The following is a 24,546-nucleotide window of genomic DNA, read 5'->3' on the forward strand; positions in this document are numbered from 1 at the left end:
ATTTGATTACATTACTAGCTGACCAACTCATCATCAATAAAAGCTAGAAAACATTAGGTTTTTTTTTTTTAAAATGCATGATATAATTACGTATGCATTAATAATATTACTCGCATAAAACAAATCATCAAATTTGTAAACCTCATCAGATCCAACCCCATATAGCCTATTTGATATCACATTAATTGTCATCTTATGTGATTTACAGAAATAAAAATTAATCACTCCTAAATATTTTCTTTATAATAAAGCACAATAATGGTGGTTGATTACATGCTTCAATAATAAATTAATAATGCTTGTGAAGTGAAATACAATGGAATGCATAACATTGCAGTTTGTAAGACTAAGAGAAAGATACAAATATTCGTAGTACAGTACATAATTGGCCCAAATATACAGAAAATACAAATGGTTAGGTGCAGACAAACCGAAAACTGATTGGGTTGTTTACGGCCCGTCCATTAGTAGTCGGCGTTTACGTACATGCCGAACAAAGTTCACGTGAAATTGGGAAACCAACATACTATTATTGTATAATTTTTCACAAATTCACATTACCTATGTGACCAAATAAAATCAAAATCATGTTATTCATTTATATATGTTTCATCTTTCGATCATGGGTCACTTAGCAAGTAACTATTAGTCTATTACGGATATATATCCATTTAGGGAAATTACAACTATTTCTATGCTACCTTAGCAACTTCGTTCTCACAAAAGATGGATTGTGGATATATTATTTTTGTTTCTTATTACGTGCAACAAAAGAGTATTATTTGTGAGATATAAAATATTTTTTTGTTGCACATAAAAAAACGGAGGTAGTATAACGTGAGATGTATGCTACACTCAAAACAATACAAGATGTATATTGTTGCTAAACTACTTGTCAGTACTATTGTACTCTTAATTTGTAACGTTTCAATAATAAGTAAGGAAATGCAGTGACAAAGTTTGTATCTCACAACTAAGAGGTTGTGGGATCAAACCCACTAATGACACTTCGGAGTGGGGAGTTCCTTACCCTTTTCCCCCATTTTCAAAGTGCCTAACCTGTTAATCAGGTCAGTAGGCCCCTCTCCTTACCAATCCAAAAAAAAAAAAAAAAAAAAAGGCTAAGGAAATGCCTAGGACAAGTTGTTTTTTGCTGCATGTTGCATGTATCATCTTTGTTAAACATTTCGTTTTTTCAAACTTGGGTAGGGGTTTTATGGAGACAAACTCCTTTCTTTGCGGGGAATTAAGATGAAATAGATGAAATGTGTGGGGAAAATTCTACAATAGTCATCCTTAAAATGACTATCGCTATTATTAATTCTTATTAGTCGATTTTTGATTTATTTTTATGCTTGGTCAAACTTCTTTTTTTAATTCATCTTTTTATTTTTGAAAATTAAGTTCCTGATTTTTCAAAAATCTTTTTTATTATTTTCATAATTATGTTATTAAAATTAGTTTTTTAATAAAATCAAGATTAATGATTAATTTAAGAAAATAAAAATCAAAATATTGTTTCTTTGTTGTTCTTCAATATTCTACAATGTTCTTCATCCATGGAAAAAAATAACCATCATCATCTTAATTTTTGTCTCGTAAATACACTCGCACATCAATGAATATTGAAAATATGCATCGATTTGCATAATATATGCGAAGTTTGAATTTGTTCAAAATTGGGGTTTATATGTGAATCTAAGTTATTTTTTATCCTAAAACAATATATATGTTAATTAGACAATCACAATCAATTGATACAAAATCAACCATTATATGGATGCAAAAATAGAAAATTATAAATTTTTCAAAAATCTGGGTTTGTGAGGAAAATCAAAGAAGACATTCGCTATATTTGTCTTGGAATACCGTTTGATCCGAAAAAAAGAAGGTGAAATTTTAATTTTTGTTTGTGTATACGGCATTAACCCAAATGCTAATAGAGCATTACCTGTAAAACACAAATTTATTGTTTATCTGTCTACGTATAGCCATATATTATTTTGGATTAGTGTTATAAGAAGTATGTTACATTGATTTCTTTGTATATAGTTTGTTACTATTGTTACCCAATGGTTAGGTACTACAGAGTTTTTTTTTTTTTTTTTTTTTGACACGATACAAAGTTTTTTTTTTTTTTTATTAGTTTAGTTTTTGTTTATAATTTATAGTTTACATTTTATCATTTCATGTGTCACAATTTCATAAAAAACGGAGGACATCGCTGTTGTATGTTACGGAGTACGTATTGATTGAATTCCTATATAATACGTTCGATATTATAAAGGAATAATTTAAAATATTTGGACGAGAAAAAAAAACAATTTGTATGGGATAACTTATGTATCATTTAGTAACAAATAATATCTTTTTCCTAAAAATAAGCAATCAACAACAAATTATCATCATATAGGCAGTATTCTTTAAATATAGGTCTTAAATCTAACATTTGCTATTTTTAATCTAAATTTCAATTTTGACTTAGTTGCTTTAATTTTTTAATTTTTTTTTCTTTTTCTTTTTTTTTTTACATAAATTGGTTTGAATTTCAAATTACCAAAAAAAAAACAAAAATAACTGTCCAAATCTATTTTGGTTAAAATTGATTTTAACTGAGTACATATTATATCTTAAATTAGCTATTTTAATATATGAAATTACCAATAAGACTATAAGAGGTTGGCAGCCTAAACTAAATCTGATATACCAATTAAAATTTAACAAAGTAGATATTTGGTCATCAAAAAAGTTAAGCAAGCAAGTCAAATATGTTACTCCGTATTATTTATCACCTAAGCTATCCCCTATCAATACATTTCCTTTTTTATTAGAAGAGAATCAAAGCTTTTTTCAATTCCTAAACATTGAAATAATCTTTCTAAAATTAAAAGATATTGAGTTCAAAATCTTTTTTAAAATAATTATACAAGATTCTCTTAAATCTTTGTCTAGTTTAGCATAAATTAATTGGCAACGTAGTGTAGTACACTCTAATAATTGGCTATGTGCAAAACAATATATGGTCGTAGACAAATAAATAAACAATTGTGTTACAGTCTTACAAGTAATGTCCTATTAATATAATAGTTAGGTTAATTCCTTATACACAAACACCTATCACAAGAATATTTTTTTTGGATCAAACAGGTTTTTGAAAACAAAATTTACTCCATTCTCCAATTTGTCTCATGAACCAAGATTTTCGAAAATTTGATAATTTATATTCTCGCATACATATAATATAATCGTTGATTTTGCATCCTTTGATTGTGATAGTCCAATCAACATATAATGTTTATTCTAGGATTAAAACCCTGATTTCGAACAACTCAAATTTTGCATATAATATGTAGATCGATACATATATTCAATCTTTATTGATGTGCAATTGTATTTAAGGAATTAAGGGACAAAGATTATGATGGTGGTTATTTTCATCCATTAATGAAGAACATTGAAGAACAATAATTTTGATTTTAAATTTCTTAATTCAATCTTTATTTTTTATTTTAATTAAATAATCATGAAAATAAAAATAGATTTAAATAATCATGAAAATAAAAATAGATTTGCGAAAATCAGAAAATAATTATCAAAAATAAAAAATGAATTAAAGAAAAAGAAAAAAATAAAAAAAAAAGAGTTTGACCAACATAAAAAAAATAAAATAAAAAAATCAACCAATAAGAATTAAGAATAATGTTGAATGACCAATGTAGAATCATCCGAATGTGTGTATATGTTGAAAATTCTACAATATTCACCCTTAAAACAACTATCACTATACTTGATTTTCATTAGTCAATTTTTTATTTTTTTTAATTGGTCAAACTTCTTAAAAATGATTTCCTTTTTAAAATTAAATCGCAAATCGGAGAAGACAATTGCCATTTTTGTTTTCGTAAAAAAAAGAATTTTTAGAAAACAATTTCATTTTTTAAAAGTTTGAAAAGCCAAAAAAAAAAAAACACCGACCAATGAAAATTAAGTATGATGCTAATCATTTTATGGATGATTACTTTTGAAACATGCGTTTAAATGATCCTTCCAATTAAAGCGGCAACTCATCAAACCAAGAAGACGCCAACTTTAACGACAAAGCATAAGTTATACAAAAGTGGACCTGGTGCAGTGGTGCATACGACTATACAAGTTCTGCAATTTGTGTTTAGAATTTGGTTGAAATTAATTGAGTTAAAAATTGCTTTTAGATTAGTACTCAAACACTCAGTTAATCAATTAAAATTGTTTCACTTCATTGTATTACTATAAAATGACCTACATTACTCTTCAACAAAGGAGGGTAATTAAGGAGGTATTAAAAAAAATTTAACAAAAAATACGAAGTATAAAGATTTTAACATTCCCGCAAAATCTCCAATCTTTTGGTCATTATCATTTACTCCGTATGTCACAATATTGTCACTCCATGTACATGACTGAATTTGGCGGTACCGTGTAGAATTTACCCGCGTTAGATTAAACTGCCTCGACCATGCATAGTTTGTGTTGTTGTGACTAATTTGTTCATTTAATTTTTTTGCTATTAATTTCATTATGTAAACTAAGTTTATGCCTAAGTAAAAAATAAAAGGAAAAATTAACATAAATAATTCCAACAATTGACCGCCTTCTCATTTTAATCCCAACAACACTTTAACTCAAGATAATCCTAACTATTAACTTAATTACCCTTCTCACATTAGTCTCCATGTTTGGATAATCTATTAAACAGGTTAAAAGCATAATGTGTCACTTTAAGATTGGTTTGCTTTTAAAATAATAATACAAAAAAAAAAAAAAAACAAAAAAAAAAATCTTCTTCCCTAACCTCTCTCCCTTCCCTATATTCCTGCCCTCCATAGCCTCCATACTCTACAAAACTGCCTCCGCCCCCACAAAACCGTTCATCTCCTTGAATTAACAGCAAAATACAACCCCTCAAAAACTTAAAATATTAAGAAAAAAGGCAAGTTGCGGAGTTAGGAATTGCAACATCGCGGTGTAGTTGCCATTAAAGGTTAGCTAGAGAAAATGGGTCGGACCTTTTTTAGTCTTCTTTTTGGTCAAATTAGGCTAGGAAATGAACAAAAATTACATACTTTTGCTTTGATTATCACATTTCAGGAGTTGTTAAATCCTAATCTAATCCTTAAATTCAAATCAACATTGCAGGCAGAAAAATCGAAAATTCCATCAATTGCACTATCACAACTTAATTGGTAGAATAAATCTAAATTTTTTTACTTTAAATTCAGTAGATTTCCAATTTTTGAGAAGCAGAGGAGAAACAGGGGATTAAATTGCATATGAAATCACATTGCAGACTTCGTTGCTTTTGATCTTCAAGAAGTTAGATGGAATTTGGAATGGTATTGTTTTGATAGTAATTGTGCAATATCGCAGATGTTTCCCTTTAACTTTAGAAGTGGGCATCCAAAGCAATTAACTATGAAGTACGGAGTAGTATGCAAGAGAAGGGGTTGATTGGGCCGCCGTTGGAGTGCAATGGCAGTGCTAAGGTTATGGAAATGGTGGAGGGAGAAAGAAAGGGTGAAATGTACAGAAGAGGAGGAGGACTAAAAATGTTAATCGATATCATAGATACCCGGTAAGAGAGACTATTTTAAGAAGGGCACCTAATAGTTGGGATTATTTTAGATTAAATGATAGTTGAAATTAATTTGAGAAAGACATTAATAGTTTGGATTATTTTTGTTAATTTTTCTAAAATAAAATACTGTAAAAAGTTCATAATATTTCATTTGAATGATGATAGGCTAATAGTTAGGGGTGGGACTTTTCTAACCGAACCGTGAAACCGCCCGTTACTGAACCGAACCATCACGGACCGATCCATTTATAAACCGATAAATTTAAATCGAAAACCGAACTGAACCGTTCAATATCAAACCGAAACCGAATCGAACCGCTCAATGTCAACCCGTTACGGACCGTAAACCGATAACAAACCAAACTGCTCAAATCCGAACCGAAACGAAACCGAACCGAATGGTTTATAAACCCGTTAATGACCCGAACTGTTTATAAACCGAAACCGTTTAAACCGTAAAAAAACCGTTTAAACCGAACCATTTGTAACCCGCTAACCGTTTAAACCGACCCGTTTATGAACCGAAACCGTTTAAACCGCAGGAGAAACTGTATAAACCGAACCGTTATAATCCGCTAACCGTCTAAACTGAACTGTCATAACCCGTTAAACCGTTAAAATCGAACTGTTTTCGAATCGCAACCTGTTTAAACTGATCCGATTACAAATTGCTTAATTCAAATTGAATTATTTACAACCTGAATGGTTAAATAGTAAATACAATTAATGTTAATAAATGTAGATCTAATCAAACGGCTTAGGTTTATACAAAGGTTTATATCACCTAGATCTAGTCCAACGGCATTATTAATATCGTTTTAGATTACTTATTTATTTTAATTAATATCAAATGTAACATACTAGTATTATTATATATTTATATATATACTTTAATTTAACAAAGGTAACAATAAATATAAATTTTAAAATAAATGCAATAAACATTACTAAATGTAGATCTAATTAAACAACTTAGGTTTATACAACGGTTTATATCAAATAGCTCTTGTAATCGTCTGGTTATTTCTGAGCTTAGTGTAGAATTTGATATGGTAACTGAACATATGTAGTCTAGGCGTCTAGCACATTATCATCTTCCTCTTCCTCAGAATCATTGTACTTTAATCTCTCTTCAATGCTCATGTTTCGGGTTGAATCAAATTCTCAAAAGTACAATTACAAATCTCCTAGACTATCAATACTATGGAGTTACAATTTCCAATCAGTCAATCACAATTCACATTTATACCACACCATTCAATTTTAAATTTGACCAAGTTACAATATCATTCGATTGTTAACAACTTAATAATTTGAAAATTCGAAAGACCCATTTGCCTAAGAAGAAATTAGACCAATTCACAATAAAATCCAATATTATCATGACCAAGTTTTAACCAAACCTCAAATAAGCCCAATTTCAATCAATCCCAAATACAGGAAGAAAACAAACAATTAAAACATTATTCCATAATATACAAATTAAACCATTCTTTAGCCACAATTATTTCATAACACTACCACAAATCCAGCAGATAAATAGCATTAAAATTAGAGTAATATCAACAAGCAATTAAAAAAAGTCACCATTTTCATTGATTAAAATTCACAATACATATACCAATACATAATGAAACTACTATCACTACTACCCAGATTAGATTTCAGATTTATCAACTGAAACATCATCAAACTATTATTACCATTATCACAAAACACTAACCCTAGAAATTCAAATTCAATCAAAACCCCCAATTAATCCCTCTCACCACGAATCCTTCGGGCAAGCTGAATACCCTTAAGCATAATAGTAACCCTCTTAGCGTGAATCGCACAAAGGTTAGTATCCTCAAACAGACCAACCAAGTACGCCTCAGCAGCCTCCTGAAGAGCGGCAACAACAGAGCTCTGGAAACGAAGATCAGCCTTGAAATCCTGAGAAATTTCTCTGACAAGCCTCTGGAATGGAAGCTTCCTGATGAGAAGCTCAGTGCTCTTCACTCCGTGATCTCACAAAGCGCAATGGTTCCAGGTCTGAAATGGTGAGGCTTCTTCACTCCACCGGTGGCTGGGGCTGACTTACGGGCTGCCTTGGTGGCGAGTTGCTTCCTTGGGGCCTTTCCACCGGTGGATTTTCTTGTGGTTTGCTTGGTTCGTGCCATTGTTGATGTTAAGAGAGAAAGTGAAGGTTTTAGAGAGAGAAAGTTTGGGGTTGCAGAAAATGATAGATGATAAGATGAAGGGTGGAGTGAGAATGTGAGTGATTTGGGAGGGAGAAAGAGAGCGGTTATTTATAGGGAGGTGGTTTTGAAAATCGAGGTTTTGAGGGAAAGGATGTGGAGCGTTGATTTGGGGGTATAATCGACGGTTTTAGTTAGATTTGGAGTTGGGCACACGGATTACGGATTTGGGGGCTAGTTATTGGCGGTAAAGTGGTTTAAAAGGAAATTCAAAGGATTTGGTTTGGCGGGAAGTAGAATTGGAAGGAGGGGAGGTGAAATTTTAGAGAGAGAAGTGTAATTGTGCAAGTAAAACGGCTGATAAGAGTAATAGCTCATAATGGGTTTGTAAGTTATAAATTGTAACACCTTGAAAATCGTGCACGCATTGCGTGTGCTTCAGAACTTGTAAGTTATAAATTGTAAGAAATGCAAATGTTTCAAAATTGAAATTGATTCAATACGACATAGAAAATGACTTAATGTATATCAATATTTGACATCTCTATACGTATACATATCTGTGAGTCTGTGACTGTATATGTAATAAACTAATAACTTAATAAAATAATAAGTAATAATACTAATAACTAATAAAGTAATGAAATCTAAGTCTAACCATTGTTTCTCATGGGTATTCAATCTAACCGTTGTATATTTGACTATTTGTACATTAATATTGAATAATGATTTCATCACCACTTTAGTGATTTCGTGATTTCGTCCATTTAACTTATCAAGTTGTTTGAGTTAGTAATCTAAATAAAGTAACAAACTAAATAACGAATCCATTTAATCTCGTGTAACTTATAATCTATAACAAATGCAATGTTTGGAAATGGAAATTGATTCAATACGATATTGTTAATGTATATGTAATTATGTATTAATTATTTAATTATTATGTATATCATATCGTACAAATGTACGGTTGGTATCATTATCATACTATCATTGCCTCATTGAATCATTGGTATGTACGTATAATCGATAAACATATCTGATTATTAAAACTTAAAAGTTTAAAACACTTGTTGATCGATCTAATTGAGTACTTGTACTTCCTTAATTATCGATTTATCGTATTCTAAGTATCAACTCATTAAATCATGGTCATGACGCGATCTTTAAAACAATCATGAATTCATGACCCAAACCGCTTATAAACCGAACCGGCATGATCCGAACCGTTCATTAACCGAACCGACATTGGACTGTGTAAACCCTCCCCTAAACCGACCCATTTCAAACCGAACCAGCATGATCCGTACCGTTTATAAACCGAACCAACATTGACCCGGGTAAACCTGCCCCTAAACCGACCCGTTTCAAACCGAACCGGCATGATCCAAACCGTTTGTAAACCGAATCGACATCAACCCGGGTAAACCCGCCCCCTAAACCGACCCGTTTCAAACTGAACCGGCATGAACCGAATTGTTTATAAACCGACCCGCTTATGACCCAAACCGAATTTAAACCGTAAAGAAATAAACCGAAACCGAACCGACCCGTGACTAACCCAAACCGAATTGAACCGACCCGTCAGCTAAATCAAACCGTTTCAACCCGAACCGCTCCAAACCGAAACCGACTCGCACCTAGGTCAAACCGAACCGCCAAACCGAAGTCCCACCCCTACTAATAGTTGATATTTATTCACTAGGGCATGATTATGAATAAAAGTAGGGCCTAGACTTTATTATGATAAATTGGAATTATTGAGAAATACAAAATTACAAGGTGAAAGGGAGTCAGATGGTCCCTTCTTTGCAACATATATATTTGGTCACGAAGGAGCATCTATTGTTCATCAAGTCTAAGCTCAATTTCAGGAAAATTGATTTTGGCATACCTTTAATTGATTTTGGCACACCCCTATGTGAGAAGAGCATAGAAAACTGTGTTGTCACATTGAGGTGTGCCAAAATCATGTCCCCAACTTCAGCTTTTGGAGTTGCCTTCATTTTTAGCTGCATTATTATTAGTGAGCCCATGCAATGGACTAAGCTGAGAAAATATCGTATTGCCTTCTTCCTCTCATGTACACATGATAGAATGGTAAGAAAAAACGTTCTGATCAATAGAACGATACATAATTTAACCTAACACGGCCAGACACGGGTGTGTCTTCAGTGTGTGGGCAAGACTCCTTCGAAATAACAGGGGAGAATTATTGAAAGGATTATAAGCAACTAAGGTTGTATGATTCAATCTTTACTAATAGACCAAGTATTACTTCATGTACTTGGTATTGTTTTCTTGCTATATATTGTACAGAGTAACTTAGATCTATTGCATTGGTGATCTTATTTCATACTTCGTATATAAGTATATAACAAATGAATCACCTCCTTCAACGCTATATGCTAACAATCATACTATACTACTATGTATCAATGTACGAGACTTTATAATTACTATATTAGCATGAAATTATTTAGTACAATATACGAAGTATTTGATAGATTTTGCAATATTCTAGTCATCCCCCAGACTCCCCTTAATAAAAATAGCTCAAAATAAAGCCTTTAAAGGTACTCAGAAAATGCAAAGAAAAAAAAGAAGCTATTTATTGCATATTTGTCACAGTTGAAAAACTCCTCAAAAACTGGTAACTTTAGCCTGATTTGATTTTAGGGGGTGTTTGGTATGGAGTTAGTATAGGAAACGGAATGGAAATAAACTAGGAGGGGAAAAGGTAACAAAAAGTGTTACCCTTACTAGTTGTTTGGTACATCAAAGGAAACGGAAACAATTATCACCATTCCATTTCCTCTTGTTTGGTATAACAAACGAAAATGAAAAATAAGAATGAATAATATAATATTGTCTATGCTACATTTTTTTATGGTAAAAAAAAGATTAAAAAAAAATAAAATAACCTGTATTGCATATATATATATATATATAGCAAAGTTGACACTCATTAATTATCCAAACATTGACTAATAATAAAATAACCTATATTGCTCAAGTTGCATATGTTCAACAAAAAAACAAAGACATTGCTCAAGTTGCTACTTCTTCTTAAGAAGATCAATTGCATATTGTTTTTTCATATTAAATGGTGCTTGATAGAAGATGCGAAGCTTATGTTCTTCCGCCATGAGAATAGTAGCAACCTCTAAAGCTTCGGATGGAGAAATGCCATCTAACTTCATCACCTCGTCCAATACCTTGTTCACCTTTTCATCCATTCTTTGCTCCCTTTCTTCCGCTTTAGACCATGCACTAGCCATAGTCCCGAGATTAACATTGATATTTTCAAATATCTTCCCAAAATTGTTGGAACAATCATGGAGGGAGGCCACCAAATCATCATCATCATTCCTACACAAACTCTTCAAATTTACCTTGTTCTTTCCTTTCACCTTAGTCTCCTTCGCCTTTATAGAGGGTTTTCCGGATTGAGTAGTAGAATCACTTGCGGAAGAATGAATTGTAGAAGCCTTCACTTTGCCATTTTTGAAGGAGTTATATGATCATCCTCTATCTTCATGGGGCGTTTTCCGGATTGACTTGTAGAAGAATAAGTGTCCGAATGAGTAGAATTCACATCATCTTCTTCATCACTCTCGACATTGAATGGTTGCTTATCAATCTCTTGACCCATTTCTTCTATAGCATCAACAAACGACTCACTTGCATCTCCGGTAGCTTTGTCTTTTGCGTATATCTCCGCAAGAGTTTCATAGTGAATGAATGGAACTCCAAACAACCCTTTAGCTTTCTTATGAGTCTGCCATATAAGAGAATGCAACAAGTCAAAACATGAAAATCAGAACTGAACCAGGCAACTGTTAATCACAGAAAATAAAACCACAAAAAATATAATAGAAACAATCATCAACAATAATCACCACAGTCCAAAGCAGACTGCAATACAACACACAAAGCACCAGCACCCCTTACCCCAAGAAACAGCCCCAGCAAAGAAGATTACATAAAAAGTCATTCTGCCCAAGCTTCTTTTGCACTTATAACCACTAGCTATTGTGTAGCCTTTTAGCATCATCAATCCATATATCACCACAAGAACCAGATTTCATAATATCTCTTATTCTCCACACTTGCTTCCAATTCCAGCTTGCATTCTTAGGACACTTGAATCTCTTCCAGGTTTTTTTTTAATCCATGAATAATCTGCAGAAAATTTGACAGCACTTCCCCTAAAACAGACATATATCTAATTTTTAACCTCGTAAAAACCTGCACAAAAGACCAGCCATGCTTCATACATGGCAACACAAAGAAACCAGGTATAGATTTAAAGCAAGATGAGCATTTGTAGCAGTACATAATTCATATATAAACTGTCCAGCACCTACCCCTCTCCCCTATCACCTATTCCCCTCCCTGCCCCCTTCCATTACACACACTGCTTCTCTCCCTGTCCAGCAGCAGTTCATACCTTCACCCATTCATACCTTTACACACAACTGTCCAGCAGAGCAGCAGTTCTAAAGTGTAATTGAAAAAAATGAACAAAAAAGAATGAAATAGCAGTTCATACCTTCACCCATTCATCGTACACGACCTTGTCTACTTGCAACAATTTCTTCTCATCATCCCATCCAAATCCCGAGGTGGATAGCATTTCTGCAAATGCACTATATTTCTCCGACCAATGCTTGATCCTCGACTCAATGTGGGGAACTGCTCTCAAGCCACAATTAGGAAGTACACCATTGATCATCTCTTCCAACTTATTCATGTAACCATTCTTAAACCCATTATCACACTTCCACTTCGGATCGCAACTCAACTCATGCAAATATCTTATTAGAACCGCATCTTCTTCATACGTCCAATACCTTTTATTTTTACCTCTTCCTCGATTGCTAGCCTCCATCCTAAACAAATTAGAAATAACATAAGGCAGATTAGAAATAACAGTAGGCAAATTAGAAATAAAAAGAACAGAAGGCAGATGACCATGTCTATAATATAATCGAAGGTAAAAAAAATCATACATTTTTTGCTGTTGACCATGTCTACCTCTCGCCCTCCAATCATTAAACATATCTTGGGCTAATTTGTTTCTAAAATTGGTCCAATGATCCGAAGTAGCAACACTTGTAATAAATTCCCTTTCATCATCGGAATCACTTTCGGAATCATCATCGGATTCATTCAATTCATCTTCGTTTATATCATCCGTAGGCATGAATTTTCTAATTAGATTATGCAATAAGCAACAAGCCATCACGATACGTCCATGAGTTCTTATAGGGAAAAATTAAGGACTTCTAAGAATACTCCATCTTCCTTTAAGTAGGCCAAAACATCTCTCAATCACATTTCGCGCCCTAGCATGTTTCATGTTATAGAACTCCTCGGCACTTTTGGGTTGTCGATCCGTCCATTCTTTTAAATGGTATCTTTGACCTCTATATGGAGCAAGAAAACCCTCACAATTCGTATATCCCGCATCAACCAAATAATAATTACCTTCAAAGTTATTAAAGGAAAGGATTACTACCTACCAAAACTAACAAAACTTATACACTCACAAAAGAATGAGCTTCACTTACCTCGAGGTACCCTAAAACCGTTTGGTCTAGAGAGAGCATTGCGAAGTACACGCATATCATGGGCCGAACCTTCCCAACCAGGAAGAACATAAATAAATTGCAAATTGGGTGCACAAACACCCAATACATTCATAGCAATTGTTCCTTTTCTTGTTCTATATTTTGGTCGTTCTTGTGAAGGCACATTTACATTAATGTAAGTCCCATCTAATGCCCCTAAACAATTCTACAAAAATAAGAAAAAATATTACTTACATACAATCAAAAATAAGAAAATCCTAGAAAAACTTAGGGGTTTAAAAAAGACCAATACCTTGAAAAATTTCCACCTTTCATCTTCACAATCATTTAATATTGGTGTGGGATTGTAAAGTAATACTTCGTGTAATTTGAGAAGAGCCCTTAGACAAAGGTGAAATTGTCGGCTCACGGTTTCTCCACTTCTAAAGAATTATTGTCCAATAGACCTATTCTTCTTGTGGTGAGCCAACGTGTATAAAAACATGGCTACGATCTCTTGAAGTGACATGTTTTTTGTTCCACTCAAACCACCAATGTCTCTAAGCATATCACAAATAATATTGAAAGTTCTTCTATTAACGCGAAGCTCACTCTTGCATTTCACATCACTCTCTTTATAAAGCCCTCTCAAAACTAACATTCGTAGCAACTTTTTGTTTCTTTTTCTTTCTTTCAATTGAACACCCTTTATTGTAACAACACACATCATATGCCACATCCAATACATCATCAAAATAATAATAACCATTGAAATAACTAGTTGTATTTGTTTTAGCTTTTTCTTCCTTGAGGAACGCATAAGTCAGGGCATTGTAGAAATCTTGAAAAACTAGTCCAAAAAATATACAATAGTATCAATATATTACCCATCAAAAACCATTAAAATACAAGAAACAAATACATCATCGATCAACATAATCTGATTTTTGGCCGGATGGAGCAATAACATACATGAGGTAATCGTCTGCGATAGAAAACTAGAAAATGATTTTATTTATTATATAATAAGCACGCAATTACAACATATAAGAGGTTGAATATATATAATAAGCACGCAATATCCTCTATCAATTAGATAGAAATAATTTGGTGTGTTAACAGCAATCAATACCAATTAGACATTCGTTTAAGAATTTATAAATTAATCTACCCAAGCCAACCCCTGTCCCCCATATAATAAAGGAAAAAAAGTCATAACCAATATCATTTAGTTCATACATACGAATTATACATTATTAATCAAGTAGATGGCTTGATGGTATGATGTTTAAATGAAAGTTCAATAAAATTGGAGATTTAATAGTAGAAAAACTACTGCATTTGACTCTTTCCGAAAAACAAAAATAAAAAAACAAAAAAAATTGACAGCTATTATGAATATCCAAATACTGCACAAATCGGATGAAATCATTCGTCATCCCATTGTCGCATTACTCACTTGATACCGATACGTTTCCAGGCGTTCCAGGTAAAATATACTACCATCCTTAACTTCAAAACTCACCCAAAAACCACCATCACCATGACATTCACTTACCCAATCAAAAACACCACCGATCCTCACCACCAGAAACCCCATCCACCTCTCATAAGTTCACCTCCAACCCTTGAACCCGATAAACAGCAAAACAACAGCAATCAACAAAGAATGTTCCACCAATCACGCAGATTAGCAAATAAAACATAGTAATTATATCAATATCTAGTTAATCAACAAAGAATGCTCCACCAATCACGCAGATTAGCAAATACAACATTGTAATTATATCTAAATCAGAGTCATGTATATTGTCGAGCGAGTATAGCAATAATCAACAATTATAGCAATAATAGAAATAATAGCAATATATAATTATATACTATCAAATTCAGAAGAAAATCAACAAAAGATAAAAAAAAAATTCAATCGAACAAGCAAGTAAATAATTCAAACCAGAAACGGCAAAATTGATATTGCATGGACCCTAGAAATTGAACGAGAGAAATGAAGATAGCAAACCTGATATTTGCAGTAGAAAATTGAAAATTTAGGAGCAAGATCTGGAGAATTGCAGCTTTCCTTGTAGAATCGTCTAGCAAGATCTAGAGATTTGCAGTAGAAAATCGAGCGAGCGAAGAGGAGGGAGAAGAGTTTTCTGTATTTTTTGTGTTAAAGGAAGGAAAGAGAATCTGTTTCCTCACTCATTACGGCGGAAACAATTGGGTGGAAATGGTTACCACTTACTAACGGTTTGTGTTACTTTAGTCCGTTAACCAAACACAATGTAACGGAAACACTAACATGATTCCGTTTCCACCCCTTTAAAAAACCTATACCAAACACCCCCTTAATGTAAACTAGTGTTTACCCCAAGCGATATTTCGAGTCAATACGTTAAATATTCTTGTATTATAATTTTCATGTACGCTATTATATTTTGTATAGATGAATTTGACCCTTTTGTGTTCATAGTAATATTAATTACTTTATTTTTAGATTTAGTCTTAAAAAAAAAAATTTGTCTTCTAGTCAATATCTATAGCTTGAAGTACGTATTATTTAACAAATAGCATATGCAAAAGTACAAAAAAATACTCTTATGGTCTACATTAACTATATTTAATAAGAATAAATAAGCACAATTATTAGGTAACAAAGATGGTATGATTTCTTATTTATTTAATTTTCTAATAAGACCCAAGTTCAATTTTTAACATAATCATTTTTTAATTGACGTATATCATTCATATTTCTAATTGGGTGATGTGGCATCCTTTTGATGGAAGAGAGGGGTGACATTCTTGATTAGAAACGCTTTTTAATACTTCATATATAGTATAGATAAGCAATGAAATATAAGTTTTATAAGGTTAATAGAGTTACTATACTCATTTAAAGGGAGTAAAATTTGTTATGGACTGTTTACAATAATAATAAATGTGACTTTCTTATAAAGTAAAACTGTAAAAATAATTATCAAGTCACATGCTCTTAACTTTTTTCAAAGGTAATTTGATCTAATAATTATTAATATAATCTATAAAAGATAAATACTTGGTATGAACTTTTCAGTTTTTCTTATAGAGATACAGAGAATTGGGGAGAACATAAACATTTACTATATGAACACTGACATCTGGTTTCCCTAAAGTACATACGTACAAAGAAACAAAGTTTTAACGAGGGCCAGGAGGTATCTTACATCTATATCAATATCAATATCAATATCAATATCAATACTTAAATATCAAAAAGCATTTTTAAAACGCTTAAATAAGGACTTAAACTCGAGACCAACAAGTTTTAAATTACAAGTCTTATCATTTTAATTATTTATTTATTGTGTTTTTCTACGCAACAAAATTTTTATTTAACTTATACTTCCTCCGTTTTTTTTAGTTGACACCATTTGACTTTTACACTATTCACTAACTATACTTTGACTAACTTTTGTGATTTATAGCTATGATAAAACATAGTCAAGTGGGATCTTGTTTGAATCGTCTCAATGTTTATTTTTATAAAAATCTACTTCTTATAATTTTTACAATGTCGTGATTTAGAGATATTAAGCGTTAAAATAGTGCATTGGCAAGCGTGAAAAGAGAAATGTGTCAATTAAAAAAAACGGAGGAAGTATAAGATAATAGGTGTTGTTTGGTTGGAGGTAAAAAACATGGAAAATTCTATTTCCTAGGAAATGGATATAGTATGTGTTGTTTAGTCGACACAAATTTATCAAAGTGGGGGAAATGGAAATTCCAAGGAAAGTTTCAATTCCCATGAAACATGGGAATTCACTTACCAACCCTCCCTTGGTAAGTCACAATTCCCATGATTATTGTGGGGCCCACTTGCATAATTATCACTAATAATTTATTCTCTTTCTTTCTCTCTCCAAATTTGTTAACTTAAGTAAAAAATTATCTAGTTAACTAATAAAACATAAGAAAACAATTCCTAGGAAATCAAAGTTCCTATGTTATCAACCAAACAAACTTCAGTTAATTCCTACGAAATGGACAAGGGAACTCATTTCCCATGTCAATCAAACAAAACCTAGTGTTTTATATATTGTACTATTTGTTTCCATTATGTAATGATGATAGGCCGTTGTCGAGCCTACCAAAGATAAGTCCTATCTTGGTTTCACTAACTAATAGCAAGGGTAAGAAAGGGTCGAACCCAAGAGAGGCGTTGAATCATCTACCGAGATATTACCGTTAAATAAGCTAAATGAAGTCGATATTTGGTTTGGTCTTAAGTAACTTATACTAGTTCAATTCAACTAAAGTTAAGAGGAGATTAACAATATTTAGAGGAATCTAGGGCTCGGGTTATACCACTCGATCAACTTCATCACAAGTCACAATTATCATGCAACAAGCAAGGTGAATTAAGGGGATAAAATAGGGGAAGTCATCTAAGACACCCAACTAATCTCTCAAGCGAGAGGGATTACTTGAATCATGACTACAACCTACTCTCGTGGTTACAAAGCATAAAACAAGTGTTAAAGAATAAGCACGATGACATAAACATTCCCTTGACTGGAAATTCCTATTCTCATGGCATTTCAAGTTAATTAAGCATAAGGGAGCTAACTCAGGTTCATCTCTCGATCCTTCGTTGAGAAAGCTTGGATAAATAGTCCTAACATTGGCCAAATGCAAGAACTAACAATGAAACCACTTAAGCTCAACTAATTAACACCCCACAATCACCAAATTATTACATGCAACAAGTTATTAGTGACTACATTGAGGGTTTTACCCAAACCCTAGAAAATTAGACTACTCACAATCCATGGAAGTTAAAGCAATTAAAGATTTCAAGCAACTCATGAATAGATTCAAACTAAGAACAAAGCTAATTAACAATCTAAGCATACAAGAATTAAGCAAGTAATTAACAACTAAGATGAGGGAAAATAGAAGAGTAAGGAAAGAGAATGTTACAAGAAGCTTCAAACTTTAACAACAATGGTGGAATCTTGTCTTCTACAATGATTGAAATTGAGTTTTCCGAGCTAATAATTAAAATCTAACTAATGATTTGAGAGTTTTAATGTTCTAAGATTACAAACTAAGAGAAAAGCTCTAAAAATTTGAATATCCGTACAAGGGGAGCTAAGGGGGTATATATATTACCCTCTAAACAAAAATGACGGAGAAAACGAGAAGAGAGCCTGGAAACAGGCTTGCATGGACGTGCCAAATTTGGCACGGACATACGGAAGGGTGAAAAAGAGGGCAGTAAATACTGTCAAGAATCGAGCAGTTCTGCACGGACATGCAGCTTTTGGCACGGACATGCGGCCTTGCATGGACGTGCCATTTTGTTGCACGTCCATGCTGAATTCCTTACCTAGACAGCTTAACTTTGGGAGGCTGTAACTTCTTCGTTTCTTGCCGGAACTAGACTTGTGACCAATCGTTGGAAAGCTCTTGAGACGAAATTTAATCTCCAATTTGAATTACTTTAAAAGGCTAAGTAGATCAAAAGTTATGGTCAGTTGAAATTGACACTTAGGCAAACGACCCTTCAAGGCTCTCCAAAAACTTTTCATTTCTCTTTAAGGCACTCATCCTTCTTCCTCCATGGCTCAATCAACCAAGCTTTCCCTTCTCCTTGATTACTCATGCTTGATCACATTCATAGTGCTAAAGATAGCTATATTACATCAAAAACACAAACAACCCGTGAAGCATTGGTGGTACAAAATTTGCATAAAAATAGGATAAAAAATGAACTTTGATGCCGAATAATAACGAAAACAAGGTTCAAAAGTACCCTAAAATCATACCAAATAACAAGTTATCAAATCTCCCCAAGCTAAGGTTTTGCTCGTCCTCGAGCAAACAATAATGTCAAACCAAAGAAGGGAAATAACTTGCTAAATCGAAACAAGGAGGGGAAACAAGGAAGATGCACATAAACAAAAATCCACATGGTAGTAACCACAATCACTTTTAGCGCAAGTGAGAAGCAATTTAAACCTCTTAGTCGCCCTAGAGGACGAGTTTTTATCTCGTGAGGGTTTCCAATGAGCTTACCCCACAACTCATACAATCCACAATACATCATCAAAAATCACACGATTTCAATTTTCTTTTTCGCCCAAGTCAACTCATCGGGATATGAGACACAAGAAAGACAAGTGAGAGACTTTTAAGGATTACCAATCATACAAGGGTACACATGAGTTGGGGGTAAAGAAAGAAATTAAACAAGATTGCACTAGGACACTTACTTAAGCTTCTTACTAGTTCATTAGAGCACATCTAGCTATTTCAAGGTTTTAACAAGCTCTCTTTCGGTTATAAAGTTGCAAAATACAAGTTCACCTCCCAAGATGCGCGTAGACACCCCTTAACTACACTCTATTTCGAGACTTTTACAATACATAAGTAAAAAGAAAATGTGTGGGAGGCAACCACAAATTGACCTCTAAAGAAAAAGAATAATTTTGGGATTTTTCGAGACTTTTTCTTCTTTGATATTTCCTTTTTTTTTTTTCTTTTTCATTTCAATGCTCTAGCCTTTTTTAACTGTGAGCGACTCTTTTTTTTTTTTTATTGATAACTTGTGGCTTATTATGCCACTTATTTCATACATTACACGCACAAACAAGTCTCTAATAAAGCTTTGTTTCGAGGAGAGTGGGAAACACATCAAGGGCACAAGGGACCACAAATTAACTCAAACATATCCTACTTCGAGCAAATTAAGTAATGTCCTAGACTAGACGTGCAATTGAGCATTCATCGGCTTTTATTTCATATACACTTGTGCAATCAAGGTTAATAAATTTCTTGATGACCCTAACTCTTGCATTTTTAGAAAAAAAAACTAACTACTCATCACTCAAGAGTCAAACAAGGGAATCACATAAGAATCGTCATTTGATTTTCATCCTTGGACTCTTTCAATTTTTTTAATTTTTTTTTCAATTTTTTTTCCTTGTTTTTAAGGAAAGAATACACCACTAAACTAAGCATAAAAGGAAAAACAAAACTACACAACTAACTAGAGAGAGAAAAAAAAAGTATTCACATGATAGAGGATTTGGATTGAGGGTATTGGATTTCAAGGGAGCAAATTTGAATTCAAGGGTTTTGGATGTTAGGGAAAATGAACAAACAACATGCACAAACAAAACAAACCAACATGTTAAAAGGCATGTAAATGACTCCCCTCCAAGCTATCATGAACATTGTCCCCAATATTAGACTCTTGAAGCACATAAAGGGGAAGGAGAGGTAGAAGCCGAGAAGCTCGAATGTGAGCAAAGGCTTGCTCTGTTCTGGGAGCACCTGCCTCCCATTGATCCCACTCTGGCTCAGCCGCACCACCCGGGGTGCGAGCTTGAAATGGGCTTGGATGAAAGAGTAGCAGAGTCAGCCCCAACCAAGGGAGTGGTTACGTCCATTATGTCCTCCCTTATTCCTGACATGCTATGGTGCCCCATGGTGGGTAGGAGCGGCCTTTGCCAGCCACTAGAGCAAGCAGAGTTATGAAAACTTTGACTCTCTTCCAGGTACACCCGTCGTACTCTATCAATTATTTCATTGGTATTAATTTTGATTGCGATAGCCCGGCGTGCTATATTTTCGACCATTCCTTATAGGCCCAAATATTTGGCCTTTCGTTGATGGATCGTTTCCTCGACTCGTTGCGAGCGCGAGAGGATGTATAGAGTCTGACACCTGCCCGATGCTGGAAGGTTGGAAGGAAAAGTACTCAATTGTATGGGCCACCTTGGGAGCTTGTTCCTCCCGGATGAAATGTTGATACATACCTCGAAACTCACGCAACTCCGTTCAAAGTCCTTTGAAACTCGTCCTCATGGTGTCAAAGGCTTTTGTCATGTCCTCGTTGGACTTTCGAACGGTCTCAAATTGGGTTTGTAGTTGCCCAAATCCGAGTTGTAGGTTGGCCATTTGTTGCTCATGAATAAGAAAGCTTTCCAGCATTTGGTATTGGTAGTCTTCTTGTTGTTGAGATTGTTGTTGAAAAGGGTGCTGGAATGGTGGTTGTTGTTGTTGTTGAAATTGTTGTTGTTGTTGCTCTTGTTTCTCACCTCCTTGGGCTTGGTCATCTTCTCCACCTGGAATCCACCCAAAATCCGACTCAAAAATCCAATTCTCGGGGTTGTAAAGGACCGTGGCTTCCGAGTTGGGCAAAGTTTCATAGGGGCGCCTACTTACCAACCATTTGTAGGTCTTAGCCCCTTCTTTTTCCTCCAACCAATACATAGCCTTGAGGGAGCGGATGTCTAGTCTCGTTGGTCCGGGAACAATCTCCAAATCTGCAAAATTAAGATCAAGAAAAGCAGCAATAATAGTGATCATCCCCCCAATTGTTATCACTCCACTCCCCGTGGTTACGTCATCTAGGTGGTCTACAAGCCAAGCCCCTAGATTCAACCTTTCGTCACCCTCACTCAAGTGCCAAAGAAAAAGCAACTCACGGTTAGAAACTACACCCAAACTATCTTCCCTAGCAAAAATAGTGTTAGCTATTAGGAGTTGGGATAGTCTAAAGGCAGGGTGTACTATGGCCGTGGCCTTGTCGGTCCTAGGTCTCTAGTAAATAGGCCGGTGATTTTTCTCCAAAAAGATTACAGGTTATGCTTTCGGGAAGGCGTATCCCTAGGTCCGAATTTGCCATCCGTTGGCCACCCAAATGCTTGGTTTACTTGTTCTATGGTCATCTTGTGATGGGTGTTCATCAATTGGAAGGTCATATATTGAGGGTTGTTGCGGTTATCTCGGTGGACAAATAGTGAGGATAGAAATTCTAAGGTAAGCCGTTTGTAGGTGTTAGCATGCATTTCTAACCAATTTGGAACACCGGGTTGAAAGAATAGTTATCTAACATCATTCTCTACACCTAAGACTTCGACTACCTACCTCATGGTTGTAAAATTTAGTTGGCCGGATTTGTCTCCTACTAATTCTTAGGTAGTTGTTCATGAAATCGGAATTATTAAAGACAATATCTAAGGTATCTACTTGTGGTGGTTCGACGGTGGGTGGAGGTGGAGGGTTCCTAAGTCTAGCGGAGAAGGTGTTTCTTGGTTGGTTCATCCTAGACATGATCAATTTTTTTTTTTTTTCAAAAACACTTCAAACAAGCACAACACCCAATAAACAAAGACTCGAAACACACAAGGCTCTAAGTCTTCCACCTAACCAACACACAATAAGAACAAGTCCGAAAATTTACCAACAACACATTTACAATGTTAAAACAATCCAACACCAATATTATCAACAATTCAAACAAACAACCACCTTAGTGTCAAAATTAACCCATCCAAACTTACTACTTATACTATGAAGAACCTATTACCAACAATTATTTCAACGCTCACAATTCACCAATTTTTTTTCAATTTTGATACTACTAAACCAACAAAAATCACAAATATTCAACAAAATGTCAATAATTTCAACAATTACTACTCAAAATATCAACCAACAAGCACTTAAAATAGATAGGAAGAGCTTGATATTAGAAAGATTATAACGAGAATGTCGTGGGTGTAAAACCCGCAAGTGAACCTTACTAGTACTCCTTGTTGATTGAAGTACCTTGTTCACCCAATTTGCTTAAAAATTCAAAATTCAAGGAACCCACCAAATCAATTTTGAAAGTTAGGGTTTGAGGGAATTTTGAGATTTTGGGATTTTAATGGTGAAAAGGGGTAGTAATTTGTTAAGAATGTTGAAAGAGAGTGTGAGATTGTAGTTTAGAGTAGGAATTTGAGTGAAACATGGAGTTTTAAGGGAGGTAAAAAAAGGTTGGAAAATAGTAGTAGTAGTATGGGGTATGGAGGAGGAAGGAGGAGAACATGTAGAGTGAGAAAGAGGAGTGAGAATCGGTGGGGGAGGGGGGGCTGTATGTGAGGGTTTATTATTATTATTATTATTATTATTATTTTTATAAGAAGCTAGAGTCGTGTTGTACTACTGCTGAAACCAGGTCCGCATGGACGTGCGGAAAGTCGCACGGACATGCCAAATTTGGCATGGACGAGGGTCCAAAACTTGGCAGTAGCTACTGTCTTGATTTCGAGCATTCTACACGTCCGTGTAGAGCACCAGACCTGCACTTCTCTGTTTTTTTTTATTTATTTAATGAGTATATATATACATATTATATATTTCCCATATTATTATCATTATTATTGGAATTATATCCTCCCAAAAATCTTTTCTCACTTCTCCTTTTATCAATTATACCTACAAGAATAATAAAAGACAAAGGTTAGTAAAAATTTAAAATAAGGGGAGTGAAATAATAGTCTAAGGTGAGAAACTCGGGTTGCCTCCAGGAAACACTTCTTTAACGTCACTAGCTTGACGACATTGCGGGATTAACGTGAATGAGGAACATCAAATTCATCAAGGTGAACAACTTTGGCCTCTTTATGCACAAAACCATCAAAGATGACTTTAGTCTTTGGCCATTACTTTGAATGGTTCACCATTTTCATTGGAGATTTCGATTGCACCATATGGAAACACCCTTTTAACGGTAAAAGACCCACTCCATCTTGATTTTAGCTTACCCGGAAATAACTTTAACCGGGAATTAAATAACAAGACTTTGTTACCTTCCTTGAACTCTCTTTTGTTGATATGCTTGTCATGCCAAGCCTTGGTCTTTTCCTTGTAGATCCGTGCACTTTCATATGCATCCAATCTTAGCTCTTCCAAAGCGTGGAGGTCAAGCAACCTCTTTTCACCGGCACCTTGAAGGTCAAAGTTCAAGGTTTTAATAGCCCAATGAGCACGATGCTCAAGTTCTACCGGCAAATGACATGATTTCCCATATACAAGCTTGTAAGGTGTGGTGCCAATGGGAGTCTTGAATGCGGTGTGGTAGGCCCATAGAGCATCATCTAGTTTCGTAGACCAATCCTTTCTAGACCTATCCACCGTCTTCTCTAAGATCATTTTTATCTCAAGGTTTGAAATCTTGGCTTGACCACTTGTTTGTGCGTGGTAAGCCAATGACACCTTGTGTCTCACACCGTACTTTTCAAGGAGAGCTTGGAAGGACCGCTTTGCAAAATGCGAACCTCCATCACTAATGACGGCGCGTGGCACCCCAAACCTTGGGAAAATGACTTTCTTGAATAGCTTGACCACTACCTTAGCATCA

General features: G+C 34.3%; 1 protein-coding gene and 1 pseudogene across 1 annotated transcript; both read right to left on the reverse strand.

The window, feature by feature from the left end:
* Positions 1-6,889: 6,889 nt before the first annotated feature.
* LOC110730265 lies at positions 6,890-8,312 on the reverse strand (annotated as a pseudogene).
* A 2,221-nt stretch (positions 8,313-10,533) lies between these two features.
* Positions 10,534-13,680, reverse strand: LOC110730274. Its single transcript, XM_021910067.1, has 3 exons — positions 13,371-13,680; positions 12,350-13,287; positions 10,534-11,575 (listed from the first exon to the last, which is right to left on the reverse strand). The coding sequence occupies exons 2-3, from the start codon at positions 13,040-13,042 to the stop codon at positions 11,288-11,290; spliced, it is 981 nt and encodes a 326-aa protein (XP_021765759.1). The 5' UTR covers positions 13,043-13,287; positions 13,371-13,680; the 3' UTR covers positions 10,534-11,287.
* Positions 13,681-24,546: the final 10,866 nt, after the last annotated feature.

Source organism: Chenopodium quinoa, unplaced genomic scaffold (assembly GCF_001683475.1).
Source record: "Chenopodium quinoa cultivar QQ74 unplaced genomic scaffold, ASM168347v1, whole genome shotgun sequence".
NCBI classification, from domain to species: Eukaryota; Viridiplantae; Streptophyta; class Magnoliopsida; order Caryophyllales; family Amaranthaceae; genus Chenopodium; species Chenopodium quinoa.

Bases quoted from the DNA above. Each gene is read 5' to 3' on its own strand.
- LOC110730274 (XM_021910067.1), bottom strand. From the start codon at position 13,042: ATGGCTTGTTGCTTATTGCATAATCTAATTAGAAAATTCATGCCTACG. The intron at 11,576-12,349 runs GTATGAACTGCT...CTTATATGGCAG, and splicing joins TGTACGATGAATGGGTGAAG to ACTCATAAGAAAGCTAAAGG.